Source organism: Triticum dicoccoides, chromosome 4B (assembly GCF_002162155.2).
Source record: "Triticum dicoccoides isolate Atlit2015 ecotype Zavitan chromosome 4B, WEW_v2.0, whole genome shotgun sequence".
Taxonomy (NCBI): Eukaryota; Viridiplantae; Streptophyta; class Magnoliopsida; order Poales; family Poaceae; genus Triticum; species Triticum dicoccoides.
The window spans coordinates 248,036,203-248,046,934 of record NC_041387.1 but is presented as its reverse complement, the minus strand read 5'-3'; the positions used below and the strand labels follow the sequence as shown (position 1 = coordinate 248,046,934).

The following is a 10,732-nucleotide window of genomic DNA, read 5'->3' as shown; positions in this document are numbered from 1 at the left end:
GGCACATTGGCCATCCTCTCCCACCCCATATCGACGAGCGTGCCTTTGCCAACAGCCGGTGCCGACACACCTCCCCCTAACGCCGCCACCTCCCACGTCGCCACCACCACCGTCTCGTCGGCGAGGCACCGAAGCTTCCTACCCCCACCTCCCGACGCCGCCGCAAGCAGGAAGCCGCCTCGCCGTCCTGGTCAGCTCCTTCCTCCTGACGCCAGCACGCTCGTCGGATGCCTCCATGTCAGCCACCTAGTCCAAGGGGAGGCGCGCGTCCCTTCGCCGGCCAGCTCCTTCGTCGACGCCCGCAAGCTGTTCGACAGTTTGCCAAGGTACAAAATGGACTCCGCCGACAAGTTCTTTTTCCACAATTTCCTTTGCGACTCCGACGATTCCTCGTCCGATGAGGAGGAGATCTTGGCTGCCGTGTTGGTCCATCACCACCTTAATAGCCAGCGGCCATTGTTCCGTGGCTCGATCCCGGGGCACCTTCCGGCGTTGAATCGCAACTAAGAGAGCAGCCATTTCCTTCTTTGGAAGGACTACTTTGACACAACCAACCCCCTGTTTAAACATCAGAAATTCCGGCGGCGTTTCCGTATGAGTAGGCATCTTTTTCAACCGTATTAGAGAGGGGGTGGTCGGATACGATAACTATTTCGAGTGCAAAGACGATGCCCTTGGAAAGATTGGCTTCTCATCTTATCAAAAATGCACTGCAACCATCCAGATGCTTGCATACGGAGTGCCCAGTGATCTCATTGATGAATACGTCCGTATGAGCGAGTCTACATGCCTAGACTCCATGTACAAGTTCTGCAAGGATGTGATTGCTGTGTTTGGCCCTGAGTACTTGAGAGAGCCGACTTCTCGAGATACAACCCGCTTGTTGGCGATGAATGCCAGCAGGGGCTTCCCAGGGATGCTTGGCAGCATAGACTGCATGCACTGGGAGTGGAAGAACTGCCCTTCTGCTTGGCAAGGGCAGTATAAGGGCCATGTCAGGGCTTGCACTGCCATACTTGAGGTTGTGACCTCACAAGATCTCTGGATCTGGCAGTCTTTCTTCGGCATGGCCGGATCACACAATGATATCAACGTGCTTCAACGCTCGCCGGTGTTTGCAAGGCTTGCCGAAGGCAACAGCCCGTCGGTGAATGTTACCATCAACGGCCACAACTACGACAAAGGATACTACCTAGGTGACGGTATCTATCCTCAGTGGACCACTATTGTGAAGACAATCCCCAACCCTGTCGGAGAGAAGGGGAAAAGATTTGCCCAAGAGCAAGAGAGTGCTAGGAAGGACGTCGAGCGAGCCTTTGGTGTTTTGCAATCTCTGTTGAACGTGACATATTTGTATTACTATTCCTGTAATCTCTAGCCTTGCATAGCTGACTCCTAGAGATATGATAGGATTAGTTTCCTTGTAACGCAAGACATCTCATGTATATATTGTGACCAACTCCGAGGAATACAATTGAGTTGCATCCCATATTCTTTCTACATGGTATCAGTTTTCACCGCGATCTCCCTCGCTTCCGCTCACCGAAGCCGCCGCTGCCACCCCCTCGAACCCTAGCGCCACCGCCGCTACCTCCTCTGTAGCCGCCGCCGCCCCCTCCTCCCAAAAACTTGCAGCCGCCGCCGCCTCTTCCCCAAACCCTAGTGCCACAGTCGCTGCTAATCTCCTACAGCCATCGCCGCCCCTTCCCTTCCTCTGCCACCACCCAAACCCTAATCACCTGTCGCCACCCCTCCCCCTCTCCTCGCCACCCTGTCCCGCTCCAAAGCCGCCCGATGCCGGTTCTTTCACCGGCGCCATGTTCACCTCCAACCGCCTCAACGAGCTCCACATCAAAGAGCACGTACTCCTCGTACTCGACCTCGACTCGCCATCCTACAGCGTGTGGCGCACCTACTTCGTGCTATTGTTCCGCTCCTACCGTCTCATCAAGCACGTTGACCGGAGTGTCGACTTCCGCGACATGAAGGACGACGATGAGTGGCTTGCCGTGGACGCCTGCATCGTGAAGTGGCTTTTTCTCACCATCTCCGAAGGTCTCTTCAACATGGTGAACTCCCGCGACCCATCGGCGTACACTATGTGGACACGGCTGTGCGACCTCTTCCTCGACAATCAACTCCAACGACGTGTCTTCCTACAAGGGGAGTTCTTCACTCTGCAGCAAAACGATCTTTCGATTGATGAATACTGCACGCGGCTGAAGGTTCTCGCTGACGAGCTGCGTGACGTCGGCATGACCATCAACGACTCCGTCCTCCTCACCAACCTCCTTTGGGGCCTCCATCCCGACCTCGGCCAGTCTGCTGCCAACCTCTCCCTTGTCACGCCGACGTACGCCAAGGCGTTCACGTATCTTCACATGAAGGAGAAGCGCCTTCGCCACTCTGCTCGGCAGGCGACCCACGCCGCCCTCCACGTCGGCCTCGCCGCCGGCACCGGCGCGCCTCCAGCCCCGCCTGCGCCACGTGCTCCTGCTCCGACCCCGCCACCCGTGCCGCTGGTGGTCGCAAGCAGAAGGGTCGCGGGGGTCGGGGTCGCAACTCCAACACGGCACAGCGCCCGCACGCGAACACCACGGTCGCCCCTACTACGCCCTGGCTGTCAAGGTATAACCCCTGAACGAGTGTTGTGCATGCGTATTCCATGCCCATCCCTCGCCCCCCTGCTCCGGGCATCCTCGGTGCACGGCCGGCCTCTCATCAGGCGCTACTAACCGCGCCCGCACCCGGTCTGCAGCATATGGTGGTGTCGCACCCTATGGTGGCCCTCCGGCCTACGACGCATATGGCGGGACACACGGCGGTGTTTGGGTTCCCGCCCTTCACGCTGCACCCTCGCCGAGCAACTACAGCGGAGGTGGCGATTGGTACATGGACATCGACGCCGCCGCTCACATGGCTTCTAACCCTGGTATCCTCTCCCATGCCTCCCCTTATCCCTTCAACTCCCGCATCGTGGTTGGTGATGGCACCTCTCTTCCCATCACTCATCACGATTCCTCCTCCCTTCCGTTTTCCTCTTCATCTTTAACTATTAATAATGTGCTTGTTTCGCCATCCTTAATCAAAAACCTATGCTCTGTTCGTACTCTTACTCGTGAAAATCCTGTCACTGTTGAGTTTGACGCTCTTGGTTTCTCTGTCAAGGATGCTCGCTCCCGGAGGGTTCTGCACCGATGTGATTCCCCCCAACGATGTCTACGCATGCGGTCCTACGACAAGTGGCGGCCTGGTTGCTCTTCATGTCGATGTCTCGCTTTGGCACGCTCGACTTAGTCATCCCGGCGCCGACACTCCACAAAATTTTGAGCACCCTTTCCTTTTCATGTTATAAATCAACGGCTCATACTTGGCATGCTTGCCGTATCGGAAAACACGTTCGCTTGCCGTTTTCTTCATCTACATCAATAGCCGCTTTTCCTTTTGATGTTAATCATTGTGATCTTTGGACATCTCCAGTACCTAGCAATTCGGGCTTATCATATTATCTTGTGATTTTAGATGATTTTCTCAGTTCACTTGGACTTTTCCGCTACGTCGTAAATCCGATGTCGCGTCCACCCTCCACTCATTTTATGCTTACGTCGACACCCACTTTCATCGCACCATTGCTCACCTTCAAACGAATAACGGAAAAGAATTTGCTAATCCCGCCATTCGACGCCTTCTATCCACCCATGGCACTATCTTTCGTCTCACATGTCCATACACATCCCAACAAAACGGTCGCGCCGCCGCACCCTCAATGAGAGTGTTCGTGCGTTGCTTTTTCATGCACACATGCCCGCACGGTTCTGGCCAGATGCTCTTGCTACTGCCACGCTTCTCCTTAACATCCGGCCTTGCAAACCACGATGGAGCTAGACACCTCATCATCTCTTGTTCGGGTCTCCTCAATCCTATGATGATCTTCACATTTTTGGTTGTTTATGTTACCCCAACATTACCGCCACCGCTCCACACAAACTTGCACCTCGGTCTCTCGCTTGTGTGTTTCTTGGCTATCAACCCAACACCAAAGGCTTTCGCTGCTAGGATCCCGTCTCTCGTCGTGTGTTCGGCTTGTGTGTTTCTTGGCTATCAACCCAACACCAAAGGCTTTCGCTGCTAGGATCCCGTCTCTCGTCGTGTGTTCGTCTCGCGGCACGTTTACTTCGACGAGGTTGTCTTCCCTTTTCAGCAGGTCACTTCGACAGCGACGACATCTTCGGAGACCGGCCCTCGACGATCGTGTGGCGCCCTTGCACTACTACCTGCGCCGCAGCCGCCTGCTCCCTTGGCGACCCGTCCGGTTCTCTCGACCGGACCCTCCTCGCCGGCTGTGGTGCAACCGGCCTCGACTCAGCCGACACAAGAGGAGCCGACTTCGACCCCGCTAGCCTCGGCGCCAGCCCACGCAGGCGTGTCGGCCTCCTCATCACCCTTGGTCGTCTCCTCCGTCGCGGCGTCGCTACCTGCTGCGCCTCAGGCGCCCTCGTCGCCACTGTCTGCGGTCTCACCCGCGGACCTGTCTTCGCCACCCGCGGCTCCGTCCGCGGTCTCGTCGCCACCGCCTTCTGCGGCTTCACCCGCGGCCTTGATCGCGGTCTCATCGCCGTCGCCTTCTGCGGCCTCACTAGTGGCCTCGACCGTCGCCTCGTCGCCTACGGTCTCCTCCGCGGCTTCGTCCTCTGCACCCGCGGCTGTGGCTCCGCCTCAACGACGGCCTCGCCTCCCGCCTCCGTCACCTCATCACTCTATGGTGACGCGTGCTAAGGACAGGATTCATCAGCCAAACCCCCGCTACCACAACCTCAAGTGTCACGGCCATCTCTCCGGTACCGCACTCGATGCGCTCTGCTTTGAGCGACCCGCACTGGCTCGCGGCCATGCGCGCTGAGTATGATGCTCTTGTCGCCAACAGGACTTGGACGTTGGTCCCTCGCCCTCCCGACGCCAACGTCATTACCGGCAAATGGGTGTTTCGGCATAAACTTCTGCCGGATGGCTCTCTGGACAGGTACAAGGCTCGTTGGGTCGTTCGTGGATTTGCACAACGTGCCGGCATTGACTTCTCAGAGACCTTCTCCCCGGTTGTTAAACCCGCCACGATTCGTGTTGTCCTTCAGCTCGCCGCATCTCGACACTGGCTTGTTCATCCGCTTGACATCAACAAACGCCTTCCTCTACGGTCATCTTCAGGAGCGTGTTCTTTGTCAGCAGCCAGTTGGTTTTGTTGATCCCACTCGGCCTGATGACGTTTGCATGCTCTCACGGTCTCTCTATGGCCCGAAACAGGCGGCTCATGCGTGGTATCACCGCATTGCAGCATTCCTCACTGCTCTCGGGTTCCGCAGCACCACCTCCGACACGTTGCTATTTGTGCTTCATCGAGCTGATCATGTCCCCATGCTTCTTCTATATGTTGATGATATCTTCATGCGGATTTACTTCGAGACATCATTGGCCGCCTTCGTTCTGAGTTTCGGCTGAAGGACTTGGGCGTGTTGCACTTCTTCCTCGGCATTAATGTGCGGCACGATGCCTCCGGAATTTTTCTACATCAAGGACATTATGCTCTTGATCTATTGGATCGTGCTAGCATGATCGACTGCAAACCTGCTGCTACTCCTGCCGAGGCCAAGCCGAAGCTCTCTGCCACTGCTAGACAGCCTGCCACTGACGTCGCTCTCTACGCAGAATTGTTGGTGCTCTTCAGTACCTCATGCTCACCAGACCAGACATTCAGTTTGCCGTGCAGCAGGTTTGCTTGCACATGCACTCGCCTCGTGATGTTCACTGGTCTCTGGTCAAGCGCATTCTCTGGTACATTTGCGGCATACCGTCCTTCGGTCTTCGTCTTCGTGCCTCCACCTCCACCGAGCTTTTTGCCTACACTGATGCGGATTGGGCCGGCTGTCCTAACACTCGACGGTCCACATCGAGATATCGTGTCTTCTTCGGTGACTCTCTCACCTCATGGTCCTCTAAGCGGCAGCCCACCGTCTCCCGCTCGAGTGCTGAGGCCGAGTACCGTGCAGTCGCCAACGTTGTTGCCGAGACATGTTGGCTACGTCAACTACTTGGCGAACTTCGGGTCACGATCCCGAAAGCTACGGTGGTTTTCTGTGATAATGTTTTGGCCACCTACCTCGCGGCCAATCCGGTGCAGCAAAAGCGCACCAAGCATATTGAACTTGATGTTCACTTCGTCCGCGAAAAGGTTCAGTTGGGTCAGCTTTGTGTTCTTCATGTACCGACCACCCAACAGTTTGCCGACATTATGACCAAAGGGCTTCCAACCGCTGCATTCTAGGAGTTCTGTTCCAGTCGTTGCATCGCCGACGCCGACGCTTTGACTGCGGGGGGGGGGGGGTGTTGAACGTGACATATTTGTATTACTCTTCATGTAATCTCTAGCCTTGTATAGCCGACTCGTAGAGATATGATAGGATTAGTTTCCTTGTCACGCAAGACATCTCGTGTATATATTGTGACCAACTCCGAGGAATACAATTGAGTTGCATCCCATATTCTTTCTACAATCTCGATGGGTCATTGTTCGGTATCCTGCTAGGACTTGGAGCACCAAGAAGTTGTGGGAGGTGATGACTGCTTGTGTGATCATGCACAATATGATCATAGAAGATGCGCCCGGAACGTATCTACAACCAAGGTTTTCAGTTTCAGGGTGAGAATGTTGTGCCTGAGCATGGAGGAGCGGCAACGTTTAAACGGTTCACCCAATTTCATCATGAAATACGTTATTGGGGAACTCACATGCAGCTGCAAAATGATTTGGTTGAGCATATGCGGGCTCATGTTGGCAACCAATGTATCTTTTTTTCACATGTATTTGAGACAATTTAATTTTTATTCGACTTGTAAAACTATGTGAAACTATGCTTTATTTGGTTGTGAAACTATACTATTTTTTATATGTTTGCTTCTGAAATAATGCAAAATGTGTGCATATTTGTTGGAAAAGGGCAGCCACCCAGCCACGCCGGCAAATATGGGTCAGCGCGTTGGGCTCACTGCCGACCCAAATGATAAACCGGGCGAACGCCGAGCGGGCGGCCGACCGAAACGGACAAAAAGCGGACACAATCGCCGTCCGTTTGGGTTGTCGCGTTGGAGTTGCTCTAAGGGTAGCAAGCCTGCTCTTCACGGAAATTTCCTCAAGGGAGGGGTGAAAAACATAAGGGGCGAGAAAACCATCTAATGCCATTTCCAGAGACCAAATTGTGTGATTAATCCTTCCAAGAGAAAAGTTGTATTGGTCATTTAAAAAACATGCCAGTATAGTTTTCAAAATTTCATAAGTAACCCTCAAAGGTTATCTTCTCATAGGGCTAAGACTTATTAGGGAAAATGGTTTTATAAAGCTTTGCCTTTGGTCCAAGCAATTGATTTGTCGCACTCCTTCAAACAAACACGAAGAGGCTAAAATCACAATCTGCTCATTAACAAAGTAATCAATTTGAACTGCCAAAGTCACAATGACAGAGCAAGTATTTGATGAGTACCTCTGAGCTTGCCATCCATCTCTTTATTAGTCATGACATCCTTTTGCCCGTCGTTATTTGACTTGTGTGTGTTCTCAACTATGATTGTTGGTGGCCATAAAATATGATCTCCTCGATTGGCTTCAGCATCAGCAATAGATAATGTTTGGTAAGCCTTCCTGTTTACAGGATCTATGGAGTAGTTCCAACCCATAAGAACACATATAGCTTTGTGCAACCCAAGATGATCTGCACGAAGCTCTGGATTCCTCGTATTGTATGAATGATTGAGGAGTGCATGCAAATCCATCGAGTCCCTGTAACCAAATTATGCATACAAGCATCTTCAAAAATAAATCGCATGACATTGTCTCCAAAAACCATGCATATAACTGTCTAATAGAACATATATATATAAGTATATAATTAGTCAATTTCATGGGCCAAAAAGTTGCTGACATTTCAAGAACAATACAGGTTGAGAAATGTAAAAACAAAAGAAAACAGAAAGAATGCTGAAACAAGGAAATTAACGATCGCAAACAAACCCATGTAAAGAAAATGAAGGACAACTGGATAAGTCTTCTGTTTTCAAATATAAGTAAAAAGAAGGAAGAACAAATAATTGCCACGAAATTCAGAGCAGTGTTCAAGAAAGCGTTTTTAAGCAACACTTAAGTACGCTTAAGTGCTGGGTGATGGCAAAACACTTTGCTTTGGCCCTAAGCAGTAGATTGAGCGCTTAGCCAGAATTTGGCTGTTTTTGAACTACTTCTGCTTGGCTGCTTAAGCACTAATTGCATATGCCATTTATCTTATTATTAGGGTCTGTTTCGGAACTATTTCCTTCACATTCTGGCCAAACTCTGGCAACATGATCTCTATTAGACAATGTCTATTTCAACTGAACTGCATTTTAGTTGTTAATTTGCTCGCTGTGTGAACCTCATGGTATTTTCTATGGTGTGAACTGCACTTTAGATGCTATTTCAATTACCTATGTGCTATTTTCCTATTTTCCTGTGCATATAATTCAAAAACAGCCAATTTTGAAAACGCTGAAGCACCCATTGCTCTAAGCTGTGTCCTTCCGCATCGCTTACGCTTTCCGCTTTTTTGAACATTGATTAAGAGTGGAGAAGCATAGGCTGCATAAACTCAGGAATGAGCAGCATGAAGCTCTGCATTCTTCGTATTGTATGAACAATTGAGGAGTGCATGAAAATCTATATAGTCCCAGTAATCAAATTATATCCATACGGGCATCTTTAAAAGGAAATTGCATGAAATTGTCTTAAAAAATCAAGCAGATAACTGGCTTATAAGACATGTATATAAGTATATAACTGGTCAATTTTGTATGAACCAAAAGGTTGCTAAAATTTCAAGAACAACAACATAGGTTGAGAAATGTAAAGAACAAAAGAAAACAGAACGAGTGCTTAAACAAAAAACGGGGATTCTGCCCTTTTAGTAAAATAGTTTTGCTTGCTACTGCAACTCGACATCAAAATTCAGACAACCATAACAAGGTTAGAAAATAAAAAACCATAACAAGGTCTGGGCACATGAGCCCAGACCTGAATAAAGAACCACAAAGACGTGTAACAAATTTGTTTCCACAAGTAGAAAACTAAACATTGCAAACAAACTCATGTGAGAGAAAATCAAGGATAGGCCTTTTGTTTTCAAATATAAAGAAAAAAATGATGAACAAATTGTTGCCACAAAATTAAGAGTGGGGAAACGTGGGCAGCATAAACTACTTGGTCAAAGTTTCAGGCCAAGTTCTAGGAACCACGAAAGTTAACCAACAGTGACCAAGGTTCCATGTTTCTTCATTCATATGCTCCTCTGCATAGATGGGTATCTACCATCTATAGTACTAGATCTTATCAAAAGTACATGAGGTACCAACTGGTGGGACTACATTGATAAACAATCTTGTACAAAACAATAGACGACGACGAACTCGATGCTGCCGCAACAGCGAGTAACTTTTCTACATAAGAAGTCAACCCATAATGTAACTCATGGAGGAAAAATATTATGATAGCAAGTCATGTATCCGCAAAGTAAGCAAATCCCAAATGGCAAAATGGCCCTTGCGATGATGTCTAATTTACCCAGAGGCATGCCCTGCATAAACTATTTGGTGGAGCTTCATGCTTTATAGCTCCAAAACATAAATAAACAGAACTGTTTTGAGCTGTGGATAGCTAACACTAACGCTAAACTAAAACAGTTTCATACAAGGAATGTTAGACAACTATAGAACTACCAATGCTTGATAAGATGCAAGCTGGAATGGCACATCACGACTACTCAGGGATACAGAGGAGGGTGACGCCTAGCACCTAGGCCTTTTTTAATGCTACAGGATTGCCTTCTAGAACAGTTCTGGGTTAATAGAGAACATGAGACATCAGTCAGAAGATTTCCTGTCAGCTAATGAACAAATTGCATTCACCCGCGAGAAAAAAATGAACAAAATGCATTGATAGCTACAGATATCCTAGAACTAGTGGTAGCAAAATACTAACAAATAAAGCTGTATCCACTGCAATCGCTTCCAGAAATTTGATCTATACTAAACTGCTAATTATGCTCAGTTGGTAGAGTATGTGCAAAATAAATCAACAGGCAAAGATTTTGCATTGAAGAACAAACCTATTACAGACAACGCATCTCAGCTGGGAAATCTGTCCATTGGCCCGGTAATTCTTCTTCACCTCCGTGTTTTCATTGATCACCCTCACCATCTTAAGAAAGGAGCTCTCGAGTGCTTTCGCATCCAGCTCTGACGTCTCGACCTTGACCTGCTTTGCAGTACGCCTCTCCTCTGGTTTCTGATGTTGTTGGTGTTGGCGGCCCGAGGACTCACCGGAGGCGCCACCATTGCTTTGACCCTCCCGCTTGCGCTTCTGGGGCGGCCCGGGAGGAGGTGCAGCGTGCATCAGTGGCGGAATCCACCTGTTAAGGCCAGGCCCCCGGCCGGGCGGGCCTAAGTGGGGCGCAGGGAATATCGGCGGCTGGCGGAGTTGCGGTGGAGGCTCTAGGGGCAACGCGAAGTAGGTGCGAACCGTGCCGTCGGAGAGCGCGACGGTGCGGCGGTCGAGGCACTCGAGACCATACTGCGGCGGGGGCGGAATGGAGGCCATGGCGGCCTCCACCGCCGCGACGGTGAGCAGCGGGCGCGGCGGGGGCAGGGGCTGCGGCGGCTG

The 10,732-nt window shown here is 50.5% G+C and overlaps 1 protein-coding gene across 2 annotated transcripts in view; it reads right to left on the bottom strand.

The window, feature by feature from the left end:
- The window catches only part of LOC119295906, a 14,557-nt gene that overhangs the window by 3,296 nt on the left and 529 nt on the right, over positions 1–10,732 (bottom strand). The window contains exons 2-3 of one of the 2 annotated variants that reach the window (XM_037574336.1): positions 10,179–10,728; positions 7,530–7,825 (exon numbers count right to left, since the gene is read on the bottom strand). In XM_037574336.1, coding sequence (XP_037430233.1) covers positions 7,530–7,825; positions 10,179–10,728 — 846 coding nt within the window. Of the gene's footprint in view, positions 1–7,529; positions 7,826–10,178 lie in introns of both variants that reach the window. The other variant, XM_037574337.1, reaches the window with a different exon arrangement.